At 37.0% G+C, this 26920-nt stretch overlaps 1 protein-coding gene across 4 annotated transcripts; it reads left to right on the top strand.

Moving 5' to 3' along the window:
* Positions 1–106: 106 nt before the first annotated feature.
* LOC106162232 (uncharacterized) lies at positions 107–26291 on the top strand. 4 transcript variants are annotated; one of them, XM_087010572.1, is made up of 13 exons: positions 107–461; positions 3234–3294; positions 15000–15091; positions 16594–16836; positions 17152–17355; positions 17570–17741; positions 17953–18104; positions 18383–18525; positions 18893–19004; positions 19332–19874; positions 20258–20506; positions 24610–24846; positions 25120–26291. In XM_087010572.1, the coding sequence occupies exons 3-13, from the start codon at positions 15007–15009 to the stop codon at positions 25632–25634; spliced, it is 2655 nt and encodes an 884-aa protein (XP_086866698.1). In that variant the 5' UTR covers positions 107–461; positions 3234–3294; positions 15000–15006; the 3' UTR covers positions 25635–26291. The 4 variants fall into 4 exon arrangements, with proteins under 4 accessions (XP_086866698.1, XP_086866699.1, XP_086866700.1 ...); XM_087010573.1 differs by having other exon boundaries at positions 3234–3321; XM_087010574.1 differs by lacking the exon at positions 3234–3294.
* The last annotated feature ends 629 nt before the right edge of the window (positions 26292–26920 follow it).

Raw genomic sequence — 26920 nt, 5'->3', positions numbered from 1 at the left:
ATCGCACTCAGATCTAATTCTAAAGGTGACAGATACACGTACCTTTATTTCCGCGGCGCGTCATACATATGATCTGATAAATCAAAAACAAACCACGCTACCGCGTCTTCCTTTCGACCAGCCAGATTTGAACGCGACGTCGGACTGTGGCGGTCAAGCGGGAGTAAGCGTCTGGTTTCAGTCCGGGGATTAATGTCTTAGTCGCAACGTCGAGGAAATAAGGCCATCTTGGTGCAGCTTATTTTTTGCTCTATGAGCTGAAAAAAATCCCTGGAATAAACGGAATTGGAATACCTGTATCACCAAGGCCTTGGTGTTGACACTGAAGACTTTTCCACTCAATTTTTGGGCACTCGCAACTTGTTGGCCGTTGCGTAAATACAGTGCCACAGTCTGTGCTGGGGTTTGCGGGACTCTCCCCTCATATAGGGTCGGATACTACAAGATATTTCATTGACAAAGTAAGTAAATGGTTTATAAAGTATTACTTTCTCACGTATCCCCTTCGAGCCATAATCGGCTCATAAGGCTTGTCAGGTTTATCATTCATTACTTATAACTGACACATTTCATTACGATTTCATAAAAAAACAGGTGTAAGTTTGTCAGTGAAAAGTCAATGATATCTACGTTAAGCTTCCCGCTTTACTGAACATTAGTTAAAAATTCAAAGGGTAAAAAGACAAAAAACCAGAACAATGTACTAACTTCAAATGTAAAAGAAGGATAAGAAACTTTTAAATCACAAATGCGATTGTTCTGTTGTTTGTAAAATTCTAAACGTGACCATCGTTAACAAGTTAAATAAGATCTACAAGGGGCGCAACTCAATCTCGCTGAATTTTACGAAAACAGCTAGGGTATATATATAAAACATCACACGTTGAGTTAGAAAAGAAGACCCGGATTTCAGAATATGCACAATCAAATGAAATCAGATAATGGAATCAGAACATCTCAGAGTTATCTTAGCTTTTGTGAGTTCCGCCGGAGACATACACGAATGGATAGCACCTGATATAGTTTTGACAGATAACAGCGCCATTATAATTCACATTGTTATATAATTGATTCAGATCACGGGCAAATCTTGGATACATTCGGACGATTTATAATGAGGTTCTCCTAACATTGAAATAAAATTCATTTTGGTGGAGAAAATCTTAAGTCCACTTTACTTTGGCATGAATAATAAACGCTGTAAAAATTATTGAAAAGAAAATTGTGGAAGTAACTAGATACTGATTTAAAGATAATTCACGAGAGCAAAATTAAGTTGACTTGCACTCAGTATATTAAGCTCTCTGAATTGAATCGTAATACATATCTATGTACAGTTGGAACTGGCCCTCATTTATCGATAACACTGAAAATAATTAGCTTATGGAGCTGGCGTGAAGTCACTTTACTGTGACTGGCTGTGCTGTGTCTTGTGACTTGATCTCAGTTCCATGTACACACGTAGGTTTGGCGGTAGAAATGTCCACATTTTTGATAAAAGAATCCCCTGTTGTTATACGTGTAACTGTTTTATACCCTTGTAGACCAAATCTAGGAAATGTTGTCATCCCTAGTTACTTGGAAAGACCCGCCGCGAAATCTACTACCACAAAGAGATAGAAACTTTTAAAAGAAAAAAAAGAAACAATTAAATGATACACTATCTATCGTCTATTCCGCCAGCTCGAGCACCTGACCACAAACAATAACGATGATTAGCCGCATCTTATCTGGAGAAGTGATATTAGTACATGGCTCTACGTGCCAGTGGTCAAAGTAGTTACATGGGGCGGTTTTGCACACACACACACACACACACACACACACAGAGAGAGAGAGAGAGAGAGAGAGAGAGAGTGTAGAAAAAATAAAACATTTCGGGGCAGTTAGGTGATAGATTTCATGACACTTGGCTTATTTTCTTCTTGTAATCTATTCATTTTTGTCAGCGCCCTTGACTGATTTTCATCTCTAAAATTTGACCATAAACAAAGCCAAAGTCACATGTATAGATATGGCAATAATAGCCGCCAGTAATTACAGCATTCGGAAAACTTCGGCTTGTTCCGTTGATTTACACCACTCGAAGATACGGTACGGAATCTCACGAAGTTTGCCGAATGGTGCATACTGGTCACTAGATGACAAATGAGTGAACATAGTACCAAAACTTAACGTGTCACGCAAACAGGGTATTTATATCAAATGGCGCAGTTAAATGTAACCAGTGTATCATCTAAATGGAATTAAAATGTCGCTTGTGATATAAACTCCAAAATCAGCTATATAGACGTTGACGGACAATTTAGGAACTTTATACCATTACCAGTAATTGGTCGAGGAAATTGCGGACAATGAAAATAGTGTTATTTATTTTTATTTTATTTTTTTTTTTTTTTTGTGTTCTTATGAGTATTTTTGAGGAACTGTTTAATCACACTGATATAAGTCGTGTATTGAGTTTGGAAAGACGCTTTATTGTTGAAATAAATAACATTAAAACAACTGCAATACGCACATACTAAAAATCGATGTCGTTCTTGTATTACAATTATACTTGATAATTGTTAAAACTAACCAATCACTAAAAGACTTAGACTGAACGCCCTTATATATGTTTATATACTATTGCAATAAAACTAATCAGTGAAGTAAGGATAAAGATATAATTGGGGGCAATTTATAAAGTAAGGCAACAGTAAACATAAGAAACTAAACATGAGTTTCTGCTAGTCGATGGTACCAACAAGCGCGTATCGCCCTATATTATCTTCAAGAAGCTTTTGTTCATATATATAAAATCCATCGTGAAAAAAAGAAGAAATGATACATGTATGGCCACGACGCCATCTGTCCAGTTCCCCTTTCCTATAAATCTCTTCATTTTATACACAAAACACATTCCTGGCATTAATGGCAAAACACAGGTCCTACAGACATGGGTGGAAGAATTTTTGTGGCAATACATGAACAATGCAGACCGGTATAGAAACTTAGTGTCCAAATCTTTTCGTCTTCCCGTTCCTCTCCTATAGATATATAATTCATATTCATGGCCCGTTCCCTAAAACAATGCACTCACACATGGGTGACGTCCCGCACACCGCGATGGGACGACCGATGAGTGTTTTTATTGTTACTTAAGTTATAATGTAGTCAACTCACGACAGAGACGCGAGACTGATATTAGTTCGTCACACGACTTTAATGTGTCCCTTTCTTTTCTTCGTCAGAGGTGTGCTGTCGACGAGGCGAGGCGGACAGGACCGGCAAGCAGCCACAGTTGAATAAGAGGTGAGATTGACTGATTCTTTTTAGCAGGTTTGTCCTTTTTTTGTGTTTTTTAAAACAGTATATATGAAGGCAGACTTCTTATACTGTCAACTTCGCGGTTGATGTATGGGTGTCATGAAAACGTACTGAAAAATTGGTCTAGTGACTTCAAGTCTGGTACACAACAGATGACTTTTCACATTCTTTTATGATATAATAATTGTTATCGCCCAGCAATGTAGTTTTTCGGATAACCAACAGCGATACCAACAGCAACTGTATCATATAATGTATGACTCCTATGATCTCCTATGCGGCTTATGCAATCAATCATCAGTCTTTTCCAATCTGTTGATAAGTTTGTAATTTACATCAAATGCCCATGGGTTGGAACTTTTATGCAGTGCCAAAAGTGAGTGATTGCTGACATACATGTTCACAGAAAGAGTTTTTGTTCTTATTGTAAACGTGATGGTAACAAAACTTTGATATTCAGATGGCGAATATTCTAATCGTTGAGATATATGGCTTTTGTCTTTGCAAGAAAAAAGACCGCCAAACGTGTAAGTTTAATGTGCCTGTTAAAATGTTCATAACTTCTCTATTTATGAATCGCTACCCCCTCTCACGTACTTAAACAAGAGTTTGTTGGCTGTTGCAAATGCACGTTTAGTGAGTAATGTTCCTTTTCGATGAATAAAAGAATTGGTACAAATATTTAGCCTTAAGTCTTCCATCCATGCTGACTCTCTTACACAGTAATCTTAAATGTGAAATTATCCGCTTTTAATTTCAAGAGGATTTCCAATGGCCCAAAACAAAAAAGTCTTTTTCCTCCCCTGATTTACGCGTCCTTGTAACTCGTCTACTTTGGGTGGTATATACACGAAAAGACAGTGAGGGCGGTCTGGTCCAATGATAAAATCAGATAATAAGTACACAGTGGTGGGTCAAACAAGTCATGATTGTACGCCACTCTGTAATGACAATAGCACAGACAGAAGGTGACAGTATTTCGCTCTCTGAGTTTCTCTGTCTCTTAGGTACATGTTAGACTCGGCCATTTAATTATAATCTCCTAATTGCTCATGATTGGCTGTTTTGTTTGATAATCATTTGCATACTATGTACCTATCACGTCGAAATACAGGGAGCAGTGTGAAGGATAGTTTCTGTTGAGTATAATACAGTCATTTAGTGAGAATTTCCAGAACTGTTTATCTCTATACCGTGTCTTTTGTCCTCGCCAGCGGTAGTTTTACATATTGTACTGATACACACGTCACGGAATTATGGAAAATTGTGTTGGGATTATTGCTGTCTTCAGTGGTTCACCCGTTTCTCATTGATATAAATACAGTTGTGGTGATATATAGTTTTCTATAGATATGGAGAAAAGCTACAGGTACATGTGTAATGTTTTCATATTTCCATAATACATGAAAGCTGTTTTGCAATTTATTGATTAACTCCGCAATGTTCTTCTTTTCTTTTTAAAATTCAACAACAAACAGTTCTTAAAATAATAGCATTGCGGAAATTGTCATAAAATATGTTTCCAAAAAAAATGTCATATGCCTTAGATAACGTCAACAAAACTTATCATTTCTTTTCAAAAGCTAAAAACCAAGTCAATAACAACACGTCAAATAAAGATATCTGAGTCAGAAACCCAAAGAATACTCAAGACCTGTAGTTTATTTTCGCCACAAAAAGGGGCATTGCGCCATTGTTGATTCTGCTTCCTGACAGTAGCATTCCAAACCTTTTAGGTCAGCAAAGTTTATATATATACATACACAAAAAGGCCTCATTCAAACGAAAACAATGGCGCACTGTATTAAACTACTTCTGATTGATGTGTCTTGCTATCTTGCATTTTAATCTTTATTACTTGGTACAGATATGACCCTGTGATCGACCGATAATGGACGTTTTTTTCTGATATTAACCGTCCCAGAAACGGTCACTTCATATAACAGTTTTATACATGTAAGGAACTGACATTTTAAAATTGATTGTGGTCTGTCAATTTTGGGAGTATGTCACGTGAACGTCAGGTTCTGGGTTAAACATAAATATCCTCGGTGTTTTTTTAAAACTTCCTTGTGTGAGGAGAAACAATACAGTTTAACAATGTTTTTTTTTATGGCTTGCATACATTTGACACAGCTCGTTATGATCAACGTCATTAAATTAAGAATTTCCAAAAGCACCATATCTACAGTAATGGTAGTTTCAGGTTGCACAATGGCTGTTCATATTGCAAAATGGATTTCGTTTTGGGATGCAATGAATTAGCAACTACTTGTTGAAATAATTACCACGAAATAGTTTGCATGAGCCGAGGGGTTCCACAGTTATAAAGGAAGAATCATACAGACGAGACATGATATATGATTTTTCGGGGCGTCGACGTTTTGAGTCATTTAATAAGGCACAATGGTAGCTCACAAGAAGGAAACATATTAAATGCTAGTACGTGACTATGACGAGGGTGTGCGATGATTCTTCAAATTCCCATTGATGATTAATTCTTCTTCTTTTTCTTCTCTTCCTCTTGTAATTGTTGCATACCAACATATCATACCATAGGCAATGCTTTTCTGATATCTTTCATCAGAAATGTAAATTTGATTAAGACGATAGATGCGTTTTAATTGTCAAAAACCTGTGATGTGTAAGTTTGGCAAACTGAGAGAGGTAGATGTTGGAATGGTACGACATTCACATCATGTTTTTATACAATCGTTAACAAAATATAATCATTTGTCTGCTTCACTTGATAGATACAGATACTCATTGAAAAACAAAGCGATGATGACTTTAAAATGTTTTTTCTGGTCGCGTTAGGCAGATCGAGGATGCTAAGAATGCTTTTGGGTAATTGGATAACTAGGACCTGCTACATAAACCGGCAGACGTTATGATATACTTGTATGTCTACAAACAATAGATATTTAATGTTGTTTAGGGTTTAAGGTAGTGGTTCAGAAATTGAATATGTCATTTTAAGGACATACCCGAAAAGAACAATGGGCTGTGTGCTGTAAATTAGCTTATTTTACATTCATGATGAGGTAAACGTTCCATATTAGTCCTTGGCGCCGTCTTGCAGTGTTCCTAAGTGCACATAATGGCGGGCATTGACAATGGTACATTCATTTTGGAGGTGCGTGGAAGTCACATCACTATACAAGCCGGCACTCCAGATTTATACAATGTAGTTGTAAGGGAAGTCACGTTTAAGCCTATAGTGATAAATATTATTTAACGCCAGAGGGGTCAGAAAACATTGCAGGCAGCTATACGAATGGAATGGGCTCCGTTTGCCGTCGTACCAACAATAGCTTGTGATGACAAAGCATTTTTTAAAGATGTGCCCGGCACGGACTGACCCCTTTTAAGTGACTATCGTGTATTGTCATCGATTTCAATTTGACCTAGGGCCGCAGCGTCTTAGCACAGGTTTTAACAGGTTCCGTTTTATATGGGTGTTCCACGTGGATTTTTGTAGGTTGACCCTGGGGTTTTGGTATGCAAATACAACATGGAGGGTTTACTGACTGTAAGCGTTTCGTAACTGAAGTGCCTCCAATGATTGATGGTACCGTGGTGATTATAGCGACGTTTGTACTTCGAGGTATTTCTTTGTTTTGCAAAGGCAGAATTTCAGACCATCTAATATTGGTATTCGATACATATTCATATGCCGAATCAAATGTCAGCAAATATGAAATGTTATCAGCCATTGGTCTGGCCCATGCACACCCCATCTGAAGAATATGACAATTGTCAAATCCAAACAATGGCTACCCTTTTTCGATTTTCTTTTTTTTCACAATAATATCCTGATATTTGCTGTATCTTTATTAAAAGACATCCACTATTCAAGACAGATGACAGATAAAGCCAAAATTTTACATTCCATGACGTATTATACATGAGAAGCAGATCTGCAGGCACATGTGGCCTATCTTGCATATCAAACATGGCTTCCGCCGCCAAAGATCACGCATTCTGACGGGCGAGAATTATACGTTTAGGTCTCAGATGCATGACTTTGATAACGAAAGTGACAGCTGAAGTGAAGAGTGGGTCATGAATCACTCCCTTTACCTCTAAATTATATCGCCTGAGCGCATGGTCTAACGTGGAGTACTTTTCACAGGGCATATAATTACAGATGTCATCCTTTGAGAAAAAGTTACTCCATGTTGTAGAAGATTATTGATGATGCTCTATTTGAAATTCACAAAGAAAAACAAGGACCCCATTCAGAGGTTCACAGATAGTTGGTTTGCTTGGAACTAGGCACGACTAACTAAAAATTATATTTGACGTTTTTATCGTGGTAAAACATTATTCATGTTTCAAAGTACGTGAGCAATGTAGTTACAATAGTTTTGCCCCATGTATGAATATGTTTCTTTGTTCTACGTAGTTTCGTAATGAGACATTAGTTAAAGAGCTATGTATGACTAATACAAGATACTGCTCTAATATTCCATCAAATTTCACATTCAAAACATTTAAGTACATCCTTTTACGGACTTATGTTTTTAGATACGTAAATGATGCATTTGACTCCAAACAGTCCTTTGGTATAAGCATGTCCGTGTTGTGAAGGTCAAATGAGACGCTACGAGTAAGATTGTATTTTGTGGTCCTTGAAAGAAAACATTGCAACACAACTGCAGTCGAACTGATTCCTCAAAAGCTACGTGGGTAAGAATGCCTTCACCACAATTGTTTCTCCCTTCTATATTTAGCGTTGGTAGAAATGATTTGGTGCACAGATTAAGTCGTAAGAGCGGGAGTTGGTAAATTAGATTCATATCTACCTGTTTTTCTTTTTCAAAGTGCATTCAATGCACGTAAACCTAACCTCTGCCTTTGGATTTATTAACGAAAGTCATGAAACGTTTGTGCTAGCGAATAAAGTGACATAAAGAATAAAAAAGAGTCTCATTAAAATATATGTACGTTATACAGTGGAGAGATAATAAACAGATCACGTGACAAAAAATCTTTTGGAATATCATCAAAAGTCATGCAGGATACCGGTGGTCTCTTTCCTGCGATGACATCAGTTATAATAATAATAATAATAATAATAATAATAATAATAATAAATTTATTATCATTATTATTATTATTATTATTATTATTATTATGTACAGACACAGATGTGTCTGTACATATAGCCATCATCTGCGTCTGTCGTCGCCGTCGCCGTCGTCGCTGTCGCCGTCGTCGCCGTCGTCGCCGTCGCCGTCGCCGTGCACTTTTACCGATAACACGATAAGTGGAAAACCATTTTACCTTTTGACTTGAAACTTGCAGAACTGATGAATATTCATAATACGCAGGTCAAGTTCGAAAATCAGCATGATCGGGTCACTTTTAGGGAATTTATGCTGTTTTTTCACTTTTTTCAGCATATATGCAGCACCGATAACACGATAAGTGGAAAACCATTTTACCTTTTGACTTGAAACTTACAGAACTGATGAATATTCATAATACGCAGGTCAAGTTCGAAAATCAGCATGATCGGGTCACTTTTAGGGAATTTATGCTGTTTTTTCACTTTTTTCAGCATATATGCAGCACCGATAACACGATAAGTGGAAAACCATTTTACCTTTTGACTTGAAACTTACAGAACTGATGAATATTCATAATACGCAGGTCAAGTTTGAAAATCAGCATGATCGGGTCACTTTTAGGTAATTTATGCTGTTTTTTTCACTATTTTCAATATAAATGCAACACTGATAACACCATATAAGAAAAACGGATTGGCCAATTGTAATTATACTCACAGGAGTGGTCAATCTTACTAAAACGCAGGTTGAGTTCGAAAATAAGCATAATCGGGCCATTACTTAAGAAGTTATACTGTTTTTTCACATTTCCTCAGATTCAATTATTAGGCATGTTAACAGTCTCATTATTTAACTAATAAGATGCCTAAAAGTGTTTGTTTGATATTTCCTGCATCTTTACAACATTGTTAGTTGATTATGTAAAAAACATGGTAAACTTGTTATCATGTATTGTGTAATAAAGTGTCAAAAATGGAAATAAACTCATATCATTGCAGTTTGTCAGATTCAATCATCCACTATGTTCAGAATCTCAGAATGGAGGAAATTGGACATTTAACACTGTTCTATTGATACTTTTCCCATCTCATCAATTTTCTTAGTTGGACATATAAAAATGGCAGTAAAATGTTTATTTTGTTTTATGTTAAAAAAGTGTTAAAAATGGAAATAAACCCATTTTAGAACAGTGCTGTCTTGTTTACATTTTGGCATTATCAAGGCGTGACTTTGAAGTTCCATGGGCCTGAAGACCTTTGCTAGTCACATTTTCTGAATATCTGTGATACAAATATTTTATAATTAAAAATTGATGGTCATTTAGCTGTTAAACATTATGTAATATTGCATCAAAATTTGAAGAAACCCCCATTTCGGGCACTGCTTCCATGATGACCATTTAAGGAAAATCATGTCACTTACTGTTCTCAAACTTACAGGATAGAAACATGGGACTAAAATACAGCTTCAGTAGGCAATGCAGTCTGTTTGGTATTTTTTTTTTTTTTTTTTGGCAGTTAAACAGTTTTTTGTGAAAATTTAATTTTTCACATATTGGCATTTTCAAGGTGTGACTTTAAAGTTCCATGATACTGAAGACTTTTGCTTGTCACATTTTCTGAATGTCTATGTTACTAATATTTTATTAATAACATTTGATTGTCATTATGCTATTAAACATTATGTAATGTTGCATCAAAATTTGAAGAAACCCCTATTTTGGGCACTGCTCCTATGATGACCATTTAAGGGAAATCATGTCACTTACTGTTCTCAAACTTACAGGAAAGAAACATGGGTCTAACATACAGCTTCAATAGGCAACGCAGTCTGTTTGGTAAAATTTTCTGGCAATTTAACAGTTTTTTGTGAAAATTTAATTTTTCACTTATTTGCATCTTTATTTCACTTTTCTCAGCATATATGCAGCACCGATAACACGATATGTGAAATACCATTTTACCTTTTGGCTTGAAACTTACAGAACTGATGAATATTCATAATACGCAGGTCAAGTTTGAAAAACAGCATGATAGAGCCACTTTTATAGAAGTTATGCTGTTTTTTCATTTTTTTAGCATATATACAACACTGATAATACAATATAAGAAAAACAGATAGGCAAATTGTCATTTTACTCACAAGAGTGGTCAATCTTACTAAAACATAGGTTGAGTATGAAAATCAGCATAATCGGTCCATTATTTTAGAAGTTATTCTTTTTTTTTACATTTCCTCAGATTCAATTCTTAGGCATGTTAATAGTCTCATTATTGAACTAATAAGATACATAAAAGTGTTTGTTTGACATTTCCTGCATCTTTACAACATTGTCAGTTGATTATGTAAAAATGATGGTAAATTTGTTATCATGTATTGTGTAATGAAGTGTCAAAACTGGAAATAAACACATATCATTGCAATTTGTCATATTCAATCATCCACTATGTTCAGAATCTTAGATGGAGGAAATTGGACATTTAACACTGTTCTATTGATATTTTCCCCATCTCATCAATTTTATTAGTTGGTCATATAAAAATGGCAGTTAATTGTTAATTTTGTTTTATGTTAAAAAAGTGTTAAAAATGGAAATAAACCCATTTCAGAAAAGTGCTGTCTTGTATTACCATAAGATCAGTATTGGTGAAATTAATCTCATATTGTAAACGGGTAACTTTTAATGAAAAATAAAGTGAAATATAAATGAAAGATAGTTGCTGAATGAAAAAAACAAATATTATAAATACTTATAATAAGTTCTTGAATTACGACTGCTTTTCAGTTACTGAAAACAGAAAGCCATATTTTGGTACCTGGTGTATTATTTTCTACCAAACTAATACGACAAATCTGACTCTTAAATAACTAATTAAAATTAATGTAAACCTAGATGAAATTTCTAATTAAGTCCTTAATTGCTAAGTGAAAAAACCCAAATGTTATAAATGCACAAGATCATACTGTCTGTTTGTTGAAAATCTAGGTAATAATTCAAGCTGTAATTCTACTCTTCCTTTTGAGAGACTTTCTCAATCCTTTTTCTTTCGTAGATGCAGACACAGATTCTTGGTACTTTTCTTTAAGCTGTCTGCGAAATGAGTGGCCCCTAATGGTAATATATAATTTCACAAACATGCTAAAAAGGTCCATTTTTAATTTGTCCGATTCACCAGCAGTCAGTTCTTGTGTAAATTTGATTGATCTTCCGGGGTGTCACAGCTACTGGTACATGTAGGAATGAGATTTCCGGTCGTTGGGTGCGTATTCCTGTCCTGTCAGAGACTACCTCACGGACAGGGAAAGGCAGCAGGTATTGAAGACAAACTTCACACCCCGTTTTTATGAGGTAACGGGGAAAATGCCGAAAACCCCTCAATAAATTTCCACGTGTTGACAGAAACCTGTGTGCTCGCAACTGCAAGATGGCGGCAATGCTGTATCATAGCAACCACGAGGGACTGCGAGAAACTGCGTTATCAATGCAGAGAAACAATAGAAATGCACTGAAGCACAGCGCGCGCTACCTTGATAATAAGCTGTTCAGACGCCCGTGGAGCTATCAAAACAGATTATGTGAGACAATAGGCGAATGTTTACCCGAACGCACATAGCTTCAAAGGAAGATGCCGCGTTTCTTGTCCTTCTCTATTTAGGTCCAAGGTCTCATTAACCCCAAAGACCCAACAGAACAAACTTGGGTCTGTCAGCTTTGGAAAGTGGATTCTTTCACTTTCATGGAAGATATGAGATGGCAGAATTGCTAATTGATTTGAAAAAGAAAGAGGGTGACCATGAAACCACATATGAATATGTTGACCACCCGCATTGTGGCGCCATCTTTTGAGACTCATACTTGACCACTGGCACCATCTTTTGAGTGGCTTGGATGTGAATGTATGCATGAAGGTAGGGTAGAACACGCATTGCACAGAGCTTGCACAGATGGAGGCAATTCAAGTGACCTGTGTTGGTATTCTGTAGTTCTAAGTGTGATTGGAGTATATGGTAGAGATAGCAAGGTAGACAACAAGATCTTCTGTGGTAGTTGGTTCGTTGGAAAGGTACCTGTCATAACTTTCAACTCCTTTATGGCACAAAGTTTTTTTCTGTTTTTGAAACTCAGGAGTCATCAGCTGATCTGCAACATTTTGATTTCCATTCTAAAAACAAGCTATTTTTTTCAAGTTTAACTTTTTCCATGCAATAATTTTATTGCTAGATTTTTATGTACAGACACAGATGTGTCTGTACATATAGCCATCATCTGCGTCTGTCGTCGCCGTCGTCGCCGTGCACTTTTACCGATAACACGATAAGTGGAAAACCATTTTACCTTTTGACTTGAAACTTGCAGAACTGATGAATATTCATAATACGCAGGTCAAGTTCGAAAATCAGCATGATCGGGTCACTTTTAGGGAATTTATGCTGTTTTTTCACTTTTTTCAGCATATATGCAGCACCGATAACACGATAAGTGGAAGACCATTTTACCTTTTGACTTGAAACTTACAGAACTGATGAATATTCATAATACGCAGGTCAAGTTCGAAAATCAGCATGATCGGGTCACTTTTAGGGAATTTATGCTGTTTTTTCACTTTTTTCAGCATATATGCAGCACCGATAACATGATAAGTGGAAAACCACTTTACCTTTTGACTTGAAACTTACAGAACTGATGAATATTCATAATACGCAGGTCAAGTTCGAAAATCAGCATGATTGGGCCATTTTTAGGGAATTTATGCTGTTTTTTCACTATTTTCAATATAAATACAACACTGATAACACAATATAAGAAAAACGGATTGGCCAATTGTAATTATACTCACAGGAGTGGTCATTCTTACTAAAACGCAGGTTGAGTTCGAAAATCAGCATAATCGGGCCATTATTTTGGAAGTTATACTGTTTTTCACATTTCCTCAGATTCAATTATTAGGCATGTTAACAGTCTCATTATTGAACTAATAAGATGCCTAAAAGTGTTTGTTTGATATTTCCTGCATCTTTACAACATTGTTAGTTGATTATGTAAAAAACATGGTAAACTTGTTATCATGTATTGTGTAATAAAGTGTCAAAAATGGAAATAAACTCATATCATTGCAGTTTGTCAGATTCAATTATCCACCATGTTCAGAATCTCAGAATGGAGGAAATTGGACATTTAACACTGTTCTATTGATACTTTTCCCATCTCATCAATTTTCTTAGTTGGTCATATAAAAATGGCAGTAAACTGTTTATTTTGTTTTATGTTAAAAAAGTGTTAAAAATGGAAATAAACCCATTTCAGAACAGTGCTGTCTTGTTTACATTTTGGCATTTTCAAGGCGTGACTTTGAAGTTCCATGGTCCTGAAGACCTTTGCTAGTCACATTTTCTGAATATCTGTGATACAAATATTTTATAATTAAAAATTGATGGTTATTAAGCTGTTAAACATTATGTAATATTGCATCAAAATTTGAAGAAACCCCTTTTTTGGGCACTGCTTCCATGATGACCATTTAAGGAAAATCATGTCACTTACTGTTCTCAAACTTACAGGAAAGAAACATGGGACTAAAATACAGCTTCAGTAGGCAATGCAGTCTGTTTGTTTGTTTTTTTTTTTTTTTTTTTTTTTTTGCAGTTAAACAGTTTTTTGTGAAAATTTAATTTTTCACATATTGGCATTTTCAAGGTGTGACTTTAAAGTTCCATGATCTTGAAGACTTTTGCTTGTCACATTTTCTGAATGTCCATGTTACTAATATTTTATTAATAACATTTGATTGTCATTATGCTGTTAAACATTATGTAATGTTGCATCAAAATTTGAAGAAACCCCTATTTTGGGCACTGCTCCTATGATGACCATTTAAGGGAAATCATGTCACTTACTGTTCTCAAACTTACAGGAAAGAAACATGGGTCTAACATACAGCTTCAATAGGCAACGCAGTCTGTTTGGTAAATTTTTCTGGCAATTTAACAGTTTTTTGTGAAAATTTAATTTTTCACTTATTTGCATCTTTATTTTCTGTTCTTTGTCTGTACATTTGCCAGCTTTGCTGCCTTGTTATTATTATGTCTTTGATGTCTTCGTGATTTATAATCTGACCTTTAACTGGAACACGTGAGTGAGGAATCTCTGCGAACATTGCTTATGTTCGAACCCAGATATTTGCAAATCATTGTTACATATAGCTTCTCCTTGTATTCTTGCACCTTCTCCTTTAAGCAAATGTAAATGTTGAATGCAACTTTCTTTTTAAAAGTTAAATGGCGTGTCAGATAGAATAATTTAGTTCAGTCTGACACTAGAGCCAGCGTAATAAAGATGACACATATCGAATCACTGCTGTGACGCATAGACTGTTAAAACAATACGTAGTTCACTTTTGTTCAACTAATTTATATCGACTACTGTCCATTTATCATGACTTGAAATAGACCAACATTTTGTTTCAAATATTATTACCAATATTTCCACATTTTCCCAGATCAACATTGTATCCAAAATGATTTTGTGTACCTGACCACAGGACACCGTTTTACGCTTTCAAAACCATAGGAAGTCAATCCAATATGAATTCATATTATTTTTTCCATTTATTTCAGACTGACAATGGCGATCCGGACACAGATAATAGTGGAACTAGTTGTCGTTATTCTCATAGGAGTACTAACATGCGCTTATGCTCAAGGAGGCGGTAAGTGGCTTATATATACATTTCTTATGTAGTAATTTTAATTGTTAAGGTTGGAACACAATTATGGTATTATTCTAACCAGGAACCATGTACTGCTTGTTTAATTAACGTGTGTGCCTGCGTGTGTGTGTGTGTGTGTGTGTGTGTGTAGGGGAGTTGCATAGAGGAAAAGTTTTGCTGACTGGCTCAGTTCTAAATGACATCACGGGACAGCTAAACATGCAAATTGGTTATTAAGCCGCCTACGCCCAGTAGGCACGCGCCCTGCACGCGGTCGACGGAGTTGGTTATTGGCATTCTTTTTACTGCTAAAATTTAAACATTTTAATATTTAAATGGTAAAATCTTTTGGTTGGTTGATAACGCAATTTAGCACTCAACCGGTCCAGGTTAATCTTCTTGTCTGAAAGCGGCTTTGAAATGAATAAGTTAAGGTAAAAGTGAAACATTAACAACTCAGCCTTTTTTATAAACAGTAATGCTCTTAAGTTCAGATGGTCAGCAGTTCAGTCATCAAGTCTAATTTATATATCTATATGACTCAAACTTTTCAAAGACAACACTGGCAGTCTAAATGACAATCAAAGCAGTCGAAAAAGTGTATATAAATGTTCCTTGTTTTAAGACGGTAATCACCTCATTGAAACTACGGTGACATTACTCCTCGCACGAAATGGCTATATATAAGTGTTAAGCCCAACTTAAACACCCCCTGCAAAAAGTGATGACTCGGCCAATGGGCAGCACGTTTGGAAACTCTGTATTTATGATAAAAGCCACACAGTGACCACTAGTTCCACAGTTTGACAACATTATTTCAAATTATTTAAGGTGACTTAATGTGTAATTCTGTTATTAACCATGATATTGGCGAAATTATTACACTTGATGACGAAAAACAAAACAAAACAAAAGGGGTAGGGCACGGAAATTGAATGAGTTGGCAACGCTGTTTTACACGCGTATTTGCTCAACGAAAGTGGAGAAAGCCATGTTCAACAAGAACAAGAATGTGGTTATTCACCTTTCGCAGCTGAAATAAATTTAAACACCCGCTCTCTCATGCGGCATTGCATTCCAATTTCCCTGTGACATGATGACACGGTAAAAATTGTGTCATTTGTCCATTTTTAGTTTTTATTCAAATACTGAGTCTGATTTACGTATATCAACTGCAGTTGAATAAAGGAAAGTTTTAAATAAGCGATGAATTTGGCAAGCATTACAAATTTGCTTTGCATGTAATTCATTCATTCATTCAGACATTCGCATTAGTTAAATATTCCTTCATTTATCACATAGCACGTTATGATTCGAATTTCAATAAACATTTGCTCGAATGTCATTTTTATTGGACTGATAAATATGAATAACTCTAATACTTACATTTAGAAACTGACCAACGTATGTTCCAGTATCAGAGCTCGAGGTGATTCATATTTATCATTCTTGTTCTACTGGATGACTAACAATATCCACTCATTTTAATTGGACTTTTCCAGATCCCCAGGACACAGCCGCTTTCCCGATCAGCGGGTTCAGATACGACTGCAATGACTGGCCCACAGATCTCTACGCCGACAACAGAAACTGTAGCATATTTCACCATTGCCAGGACGACCGCCACGTGCGTTCATACCACTGTCCTAAACTGACGCCGTATTTTGACCGGTTCAGGAAGAGATGCACAATCTGGGCCAACGTGCCGTCCCAGTGCAAATCCTCGGGGAAGAGAATAACGTGGAGTGAGTATTGTTTGGTGGCTGGTCAGGTTGGATGTTGAAGGGGGCGGGTTGGTTAGAATGGGGTGATAGGAAAAGGGGTTGGTCATGTAGGAAGCGCATATGAAGTTATGATCATTTTTGATCATTTGACAGTGTATGGGAAGATTACGTTTGAAATATGAATGATGTTGGATAAGATTAGAGAGAAGAGAAGGCAATACATATTATGTATTTTTTCTGCGTTTTTTCTTGTTCATTTTCGGGATCATGCTGTTGTGGTTTCCATTTTACAAAAACATTTTTCCATCTAAATCACGTGTAATTCAAACTTTGCAGCACCGAGAGATTGGAAATGCCCGGATGCAGCGTTCAGTTCCAACCCTCACCCTGACTGCACTCGTCTGTTCCTTTGTTTCGGTGGGAAATACTCACTGACAGTCTGCCCAAGCGGGTTCCATTACAGCGAAAAGGATCTCCGCTGTGCACCTTACAGAAACTCTACGAAGGAATGCACGCCTTGGGGAGCGAGAGTGACATGGCGTAAGTATATTTACACGAGAGGACATTGTTTCCGACAGGAAATTGTGTCTACAGTTTTGGTTTCCTTTTTAACAAATACGCATGTGTTTGTGCTCATTTCTATGGTCACTTGAAAATAACAAATAGTATTTGCATTTGGCAATTAGTTTTATTAACCTGAAATGATATATGTAATTCATTCTCACTTAAGTTCCCTTCGTTTATCTATCCCCAGCCGGTTACACGACCACAACCACTACGACCAGGGCACCTTACACATTTGTGTTCAGAACTACGACCACTACGACCACCACAACCACAACCACTCCAATCCCAACTACCACAACCACCACGCCGCTCTTCCTCTGTCCAGACGGCAAGACTGGATTTCATCATCATCCTATAAGGTAGGTGTATCGAAACTTTCTCTCTCTCTCTCTCTCTCTCTCTCTCTCTCTGTGTGTGTGTGTGTGTATGTGTGTGTGTGTGTATGTGCGCGCGCGCGAGGGCGTCAGATTAAACTAAAACTATCACTTCATTTACTCCTACTTGTACTACTACTAGTATGCGCACACGAACCTACATTAACAGTTAGAATTTGCTTATTTTCCCATTCAGATGCGACTCCTTTTTCATCTGTACCAACTGGGAATTCACTGAGCGCAGTTGTCCTGACAGCCAACAATGGTTCAGTAAGGTTCGAGGCACCTGTGTCAATAAGTTCAACCTGCGAGATGAGTGTGACAGCAGGACGGGAATCCGCTGGGAAGGTGAGAGCGCACATTTCAATGGAAATGTCATTCTTCAATCTTTTGGACGGGGTTTAATCAGAAGGGCTGTTTGAAGGGTGATGAGGGAGTGGATTTTTTAATCGATAAGCGATCTTCACTTTTCTAATGGCTTGCTTAAAAAGGGAGTACTAAAAAAGACTTGCTGACGTCACATTTTATGATGTCACATAGTCCATTTCCGGCCTGAGAAATTTTGAGAAATTTTGTCTACGTGAAATTTTGTCATTAATTAAAAGGTTTCTGAATTTTTTCATCAGCTAAGACAACTACCACTACCACCACTACCACGCCTGCACCCACAACGCCACCTGTCTATGATTGCAAGGGGCAAGAAGGTATTTTCCCAGACCCAGTAGGCTGCAGTGCTGTCTACTACCAGTGTATATACGCCGGATCTCAGGTAAAAAAAGATTAAAATGGAGTTATCTGTATGAAAGCAAATACACTTGCATATCATACAATGAAAAAAATCCTCCAACAAACGGGACAAAGAGTTATTTTTGCCATTATGCCACGAGATTTTTAAACAGTGTGTTATAATGAACTATTATTTTGTCGCGCAGGTATTGTGCAGGGGAAAAAGCCTGAAAAAAGTAAAAGGCTGATAACTTCTAAGATTTTTTACCTAGAAATTGTTGACAAACAATGTTGCATGAGTTAAAGAAGAATCGCGCGACTAATTTTTAAGGACAAAAACTCGGAAAATTATGAAAGATATTCGCTATTAAAAGTTAACACGGGTTATGCATTTACGAAATATCTTTCAGGTTTTGGAAAAACGCTGCATGGGAAACCTCGTGTACAACCCCGACGGCGAATGGGGAGGACATTGTGACGAGAGAAATAACACTGCATCCTGCGAAGTCGCAACAAAACCACGTGAGTCTGCTTTAGTTTCTTTACAAAGAAGTTAAATTTTATATTTTGCCTGATTATTTACTGGTATAACTATTTTACCTCCCCTATACTTTCACTTTTAAAAAAGCTCATTGTGCCCATGTCAGAAAATAAGGTTGCAATATCTATGGTATCACTTTTAAAGTAAAAATATCCATTTTTTTTGTTATTATTACGTTTTCCGGATGTTCAGGGGCACTCATGCGAAAGAGCTATATGAATATACCTTTGAGGACCGAATTTTTCTTACGGTGTTTTTGCTCAACTCATTCAACTCGTTGATTGAAAATTTTATTTTTCATTTTCCAGCTCCAACCACTACGCCCCTCACAACCACATCATCGACAACCACAACCACGCGGGCAACCACCACCACAACAGCAACTACAACCACCCCTCGCCCACCCCCACCCACCACCACGGGGCCCCAGTTTGACCCTGCCAAATACCCATCCCCCGTCGACTGCACCACCGTCGCAAAGAGCGGATGGTACAAAGATCCCAGGGACTGTAGAGTATACCACCAGTGCCTTAACAAGAAATACACGTTTGGTATTTGTAACAACGGGGGCTTCTTCAACGCTATGGGGCAATTCTGCGACTCCCCCGGCAACGTCATTGACGACTGTTTTCCCGACGGAAGAAGGAGACTTGGCTGTCCTGAACCGGACAAGTTCTTCGTGCCTCACCCCTTTGAGTGTGCCCGATGGTACTCGTGTCAAAAGGGGAAGGCTTCAAGGAGGCTTTACTCATGTCCCCCGAAGACTTTTGCCACGGAGGGAGGGTGTCGACCGGCGGCCCAGGTCACCGACTGTGACGCCGAGGGAAATAGATATGCCTCACCAATTCCAAGTAAGATACTAGAGTTTGTTTGAGATGTTTTCTGAGGGAAGAGATGGGGGGTTCAACTTTGTCATTCATAGGCCCTTAGTTCTCAACTTGTGGGAAAGAATTTTGAAAAAGTGTGGGAGGAAGGTGATGGTTCTGTTAGGCAGTTAATCATAAGGCACTTATTCTGTTTGCACATGACGAGACTCGATGGAATATGTCTGTATGTATAAAAATCAGCCATTTTTTGTAATGGCTTTTATTGGAGTGCACATCGAAAACGGTCACATTTTTTTTCCTTTTTGGCTCTAGAGAACCTGGATCCAATCACAATGTGGATATACTTCTAAAACACATCACTGCTGATCGCTTGAAGAACATAATATTAATTGTACTTTATTCTTTAGCAACTACCACACCCAAACCAACACCCGTCGGCCAATTGGTCACTGACAGCACAGGGGAATTCACCTGTCCATCCAACGGCCTGTTTAGAAATGGCGAAGACTGCAGGAAGTTCTGGGAGTGCGCCAGCGGGTTTGCCACCATCAAAGAGTGTTTTTATGACGGGTACACTTTCCACCCCGAGGTGAAACAGTGTGTGCATAACTCTGGAAACCCCTACTGTGAGGGAGTGAAACCCATTACCCCGACGTGTAAGTATTGAAAGATAGCGTTTTAAAAGTTACACGTTTATTTCAAAGAATGATATTGCCACTTGAAGTAATGATGACTGATGGGAGTGCTTTTTAAACGTATCACTTTCCATCTCTCTCTGTCTCTCTCTCTCTCTCACTCACTCTCTCTCTCTCTCATATAGTTGATAATGCCCAACTATGAACACTTTTTATGTACAGACACAGATGTGTCTGTACATATAGCCATCATCTGCGTCTGTCGTCGCCGTCGCCGTCGCTGTCGCCGTCGTCGCCGTCGCCGTGCACTTTTACCGATAACACGATAAGTGGAAAACTATTTTTTCTTTTGGCTTGAAACTTACAGAACTGATGAATATTCATAATACGCAGGTCAAGTTCGAAAATCAGCATGATCGGGTCACTTATAGGGAATTTATGCTGTTTTTTCACTTTTTTCAGCATATATGCAGCACCGATAACACGATAAGTGGAAAACCATTTTACCTTTTGGCTTGAAACTTACAGAACTGATGAATATTCATAATACGCAGGTCAAGTTCGAAAATCAGCATGATCGGGTCAATTATAGGGAATTTATGCTGTTTTTCACTTTTTTCAGCATATATGCAGCACCGATAACACGATAAGTGGAAAACCATTTTACCTTTTGGCTTGAAACTTACAGATCTGATGAATATTTATAATACGCAGGTCAAGTTCGAAAATCAGCGTGATTGGGTCATTTTTAGTGAATTTAGGCTATTTTTTCTCTTTTTTCAGCATTTATGCAGCACCGATAACACCATAAATGGAAAACCATTTTACCTTTTGGCTTGAAACTAACAAAACTGATGAATAATCATAATATGCAGGTAAAGTTCGAAAATCAGCATGATCAGGCCATTTTTAGGGAAGTTATGCTGTTTTTTCACTTCTTTCAACATATATGCAACACCGATAACACAATATAAGAAAAACAGACAGGCCAATTGTCATTATACTCACAGGAGTAGTCAAACTAACTAAAACGCAGGTTGAGTTCCAAAATCAGCATGATCGGGCCATTCTTTTAGAAGTTATGCTGCTTTTTCTTATTTCCTCAGATTTAATTGTTAGGCATGTTAACAGTCTCATTATTGAACTAATAAGATATGTAAAAGTGTTTGTTTGACATTTCCTGCATCTTAATAACATTGTTAGTTGATTATGTAAAAATGATGGTAAACTTGTTATTGTGTATTATGTTATAAAGTGTCAAAAATGGAAATAAACAAATATCATTGCAGTTTGTCAGATTCAATCATCTACTATATTCATTATCTCAGAATGGAGGAAATTGGACATTTAACACTGTTCTATTGATATTTTTCCCATCTCATCAATTTTCTTAGTTGATCATATACAAATGGTAGAAAACTGTTTATTTTGTTTTATGTTAAAAAAGTGTTTTAAAAATGGAAGTAAACCCATTGCAGAACAGTGCTGTCTTGTTTCAGCATATATGCAGCACCGATAACACGATAAGTGGAAAACCATTTTACCTTTTCCCTTGAAACTTACAAAACTGATGAATATTCATAATACGCAGGTCAAGTTCGAAAATCAGCATGATCGGGTCATTTTTAGGGAAGTTATGCTGTTTTTCACTTTTTTCACCATATATGCAACACTGATAACATGATAAGTGAAAAATCATTTTACCTTTTGGCTTGAAACTTGCAGAACTAATGAATATTCATATTACGCAGGTCAAGTTCGAAAATCAGCATGATCAGGTCATTTTTAGGGTAGTTATGCTGTTTTTTCACTTTTTTCAGCATATATGCAGCACCGATAACACGATAAGTGGAAAACCATTTTACCTTTTGGTTTCAAACTTACAGAACTGATGAATCTTCATAATACCCAGGTCAAGTTTGAAAATCAGTATGATTGGGTCATTTTTAGGGAAGTTATGCTGTTTTTCACTTTTTTCAGCATATATGCAACACTGATAACATGATAAGTGGAAAAACATTGAACCTTTTGGTTTGAAACTTGCAGAACTAATGAATATTCATAATATGCAGGTCAAGTTTGAAAATCAACATGATCGGGTCATTTTTAGGGAAGTAATGCTGTTTTTTCACTTTTTTCAGCATGTATGCAACACCTTTGTGCTATATGACGGTACTGTATGGATAGCAGTCTTTAAAATTGTCCCTTGGGTGATCACTAATTAAATTAAGGTCTATAAAGTCACTTGCCTACTCATTAATTTTCAGTTGGCCATTAAATGAGATTACATAAAACACTCCTTGAGATTTCCCTGTAAAGTCCCATAGGTTTAGCTCTCTTAACTGTGTCACAAAATTAGGATTTGGTGATAATTGTGCAGATAAATGGTGTTTAACATTGCAAATAATTTACAACAAAAAGAATGTGTTATGCCAACATGCTATAGATGAATAACAGTGCTTTATTTTTCTCAAACTTGGTGGGGTTATTAATATCAAGTTAATACAGCTAGATTAAAAGTTTGAATAGCAGCTTTATTGGAATTTTTTACGTTTTATAAAAAAATTTTTTAAAATTATTTTTCAAACACTAGCATCTTCAAGATGTGATTTTATACTCCCATCCACCAGAAGCGCTGTGCATTTTCTGTATTTTTGTATATAATTGTTATTTCTTCAGATTTAATTCTTAGGCATGTTAACAGTCTCATTATGGAACTAATAAGATATGTAAAAGTGTTGTTTTGACATTTTCTGCTTCTTAACAATATTGTTTGTTGATTATATAAAAATGACGGTAAACCTGTTATAATATTGTGCATTGTGTAATAAAGTATCATAAATGGAAAGGAAGTCATCATTGCAGTTTGTCAGATTTAATCATTCACTATGTTCAGCATCTGCAAATGGAGCAAATTGGACATTGAAAATTGTTCTATTGATATTTTTCCTATGTCAACAATTTTCCTAGTTGAACATTTAAAAATGACAGTTTATTGATCATTTTATTTTAAAAAAGGTGTTGAAAATGGAAAGAAAATCATTTCAGTACAGTTATCCCTTGATTACATTTTGGCATTTTGAAAGTGTGACTCTGAACTTCCATGGCCTTGAAGACCTTCCCAAATCACATTTTCTGAATATTCATGATACTTTTATTTTTTTATAAAAAATTTGATGGTCATTATGCTGTTAAGTATTATGTTTTATTGCATGAAAGTTGAAGAAAACCCTATTTTGGACACTGCTGCCAGGATAGCGATTAAGGGAAAACCATGTTACTTACGATACTGAAACTTAGTGAAAAGTTTCATAAGACAGAAGTGCGCAGCTTGTGTTTGAAAACCAGTGTGATTGTTTTCTGTTTTGGGGCAATGCAGGTTTATAGAGTGCTATACTGGCATTTTCAAGTTGTGACTTATCACTCCCATCTGCCAGGAGCCCTGTACTCTTACTTTGTAACATTTTCTGTATTTTGTTAAGTTACAAGAATGATTCTTAGGATTGACATACAGCCAAAAAAAAAAAAAAAAAAAAAAATATATATATATATATATATATATATATATATATATTTATATATATATATATATATATATATTTTTTTTTTTAATGAGTTTAAGCAATTTTTTTTTGTGTGTAATTTTCACTGTACCTCATTCTGGCATTTCCAAAGTTAAACTCTTATCAGCCTGACACCTTAGGGACTATTTCCAGACCCTATCACGCTAACTGTGGATCGATCTATTCTCGCTAAATTGCAATCAATGTAAGTGGCTTAGTTGTCTGTCACGCCTACTGAAACTGGCATGCAAGAATCCTAAGACTCTCAAACTGAAAGCAATTTAGTGAGAAACCCCTTGGAGTTGGATTGATCCTGTTAGATTGATCTAGGTATGGGAACTTAGTCTAATGCTTGATACACATTTTACTTTCATCCTAATCCAATGTTATGCAGAATAAGAATTTGATGTTGGCTATGCAGTTACAGTAAGCATAATACATTAGTTCATCAGAATTGACAGTATCCTATTTCCTGCATTTTTTTTTTCTGGTTTTTGTCTGTACATTTGACAGCTTTGCTGCCTTGTTTTAAATTAAATACCTTCCTGATTTCTCTCCCAGCCACAACCACAACCACGACCACAACCACGACGCCACGACCAACCACCAGCGGCTGGCCTTGTGCAAGAGACGGAGAGAAGATCCGCCATGACACCAACTGCACCGTCTACTACACGTGTAACAATGGCTTCCGCAGTATCAACCTCTGTCCTGGTGGCACGGTCTTCAACCCTCTGATCCTGACCTGTGACGTCACGGCCAATGTGAAGGACTGCAAGGACGGATTGCGTATTGCTGGTACGTACAACACGCATATTACTTACGTATAACACGCATTTATGTTTTGCGCCGTGTTTTGCGCCTATTTTAAGTCAAAATAGATACCGAGATTGAAGACTTGTTAAAATGCGTTTCGTGCAACAATAATGATTTTCGCTTACAAAAAAATGTTCTGTTATTGCAGTAAGAGATTAAATTTGGAATCCCTTTGAATACTTTCAATAACTGAGTGCAATCTCATAAATGAATACAGGCCATTTAATAGATCCAATCTGTTTATTTAATTTGTAGGCACCACTGCAGTCCCATGGTGGAGACGCACCACCCCACCCCCCACCACCCCCTCTGCCGTTCGCCCCAGGACCACAACCCGTAAACCCCGTACAACGACACCCCCTCCCACACAAACCCCTGTCACCAGGGCCCCCAGACCACGCACAACAACAGCACGACGTGCACAACCACCGCCTGCTCCCCAACAAACCACCACCAGGCGCCCTGCGGCAACAACTCAGTACGTCGCCCCACCACGGGAAGAACCCCCAAGGGACACGGAGCCACCACGTACGGATGCCCCAGAGCCCAGTACGACGACGACAACGACGACGACGACTACAGAAGCGCCACCCAAGGATGCCGGTGGTAGTAGCATTATTGGGAGAGACAGTAACGGAAGGATAAGGATCATATGCAACAGCAGGAGTTGTGGCGGCAGACGATCAGGAGCTTCTGCCATCTCGGCTGATGCCGTCTCGTTGTTTTCGACAGTTGTTATGACTGCTTTTACTCTCTTTGTGCTTTCATAAGAGGTTCTATTGCAGATAAGTTATAGAGATTTTATGTGATACAACTGTGACAGTGATTGCGCTTGAAATGAAAAGGAATTATCTGGGATTTAAAATCGATTCTGCTATCCCGGATGAAACCGTGTATATTTTAATTTTTAAAAAATGAACAAAAAAGATGTAACATCGAAGGCATTCTGGTTTTTCAAACAGACATTTCCTTCTGACATTCAGGAATTAGAGATTGATATGAAAAGAAGTCTTAAGACGCTTTCACATTTATAAGGAGACCCTTTGCACCGTTGCAATACAGCGGTGGTGTCACTCGTAAATATGAAGAGAATGCCGAACTGCACGTGTGCTTATGTTGCACAGTGCAAGATTCTTAAAAACGATTGTTTGATTGAAGGATGTCAAAACATCCTAAACTTTATTTATTTATTTATTTATTTATTTATTTATTTTTGATATAATACGCACCCTTGTATGTTGAGAGGTACATGTGCAACTTGGATTCGAAAATTTTTTTCGAATTTTTTTTTACTTCATTTTTGAGATTCTGTTTTTTATTTTTCTCTCTCTCTCACTCTCTCTCTCTCTCTTTTAAGATTGATACTTTTCTTATATCTGAAGTTCCCATGGGATCTTAATAAATATTATTGTATATATGAAAGTATATATATGCCTCTTCGTTGTAAGAACAGCAGACGACCCATTTGCTCCAGGTCTGTTCCCCGCTACATGTGTCACTACCCAGTGACGATAGCAGTCACACGTTTTTATTAAGCACACGTTTTTATTTAAAATTCATCTTATTTTAAAAAATATTTTCCTCTCAGTCCTTGAGGCTTACGAACTGGTCCTGATAAGCTGACGTGGTTGAAATGAGTCTGAGACAATTTCTTTTTTAGACATTTTAGTGATGTACGCCAATGTGAAAAATGATATTTCAATAGTTTGTCTATAAATTCTGATGTTTCTGTTTAGTTAAGTATTTCAAACAAATTCAAAACCACCAAAATATCAATGAATTTTCTAATTAGCTGAGTCGACATGCACCCAACACACCGAGTTCGGCCCATAAATTTAATCGACTGCCTTTATTTCTCAATCAATACAAAAATAATTTTCGAACTTTACCGATACCCATTTACACGTCAGTGGGATTCGTTTTGCTTAGATTCTATAAATACATATCGGCAGTAGTACTAGTAAATTCATTTACGGTCCAGCCAAGAAGAGAACGGTGTTATGTTAGTCTTGCGCATGTATATATCCCTTCATCATTCAACTTTCTATCAGCTATG

The sequence above is a fragment of the Lingula anatina genome, chromosome 4 (genome assembly GCF_051362555.1).
Source record: "Lingula anatina isolate TDL-2025a chromosome 4, LinAna3.0, whole genome shotgun sequence".
NCBI classification, from domain to species: domain Eukaryota; kingdom Metazoa; phylum Brachiopoda; class Lingulata; order Lingulida; family Lingulidae; genus Lingula; species Lingula anatina.
Note: the sequence above shows the minus strand (reverse complement) of the source record. Positions and strands in the feature narration are given on the sequence as shown.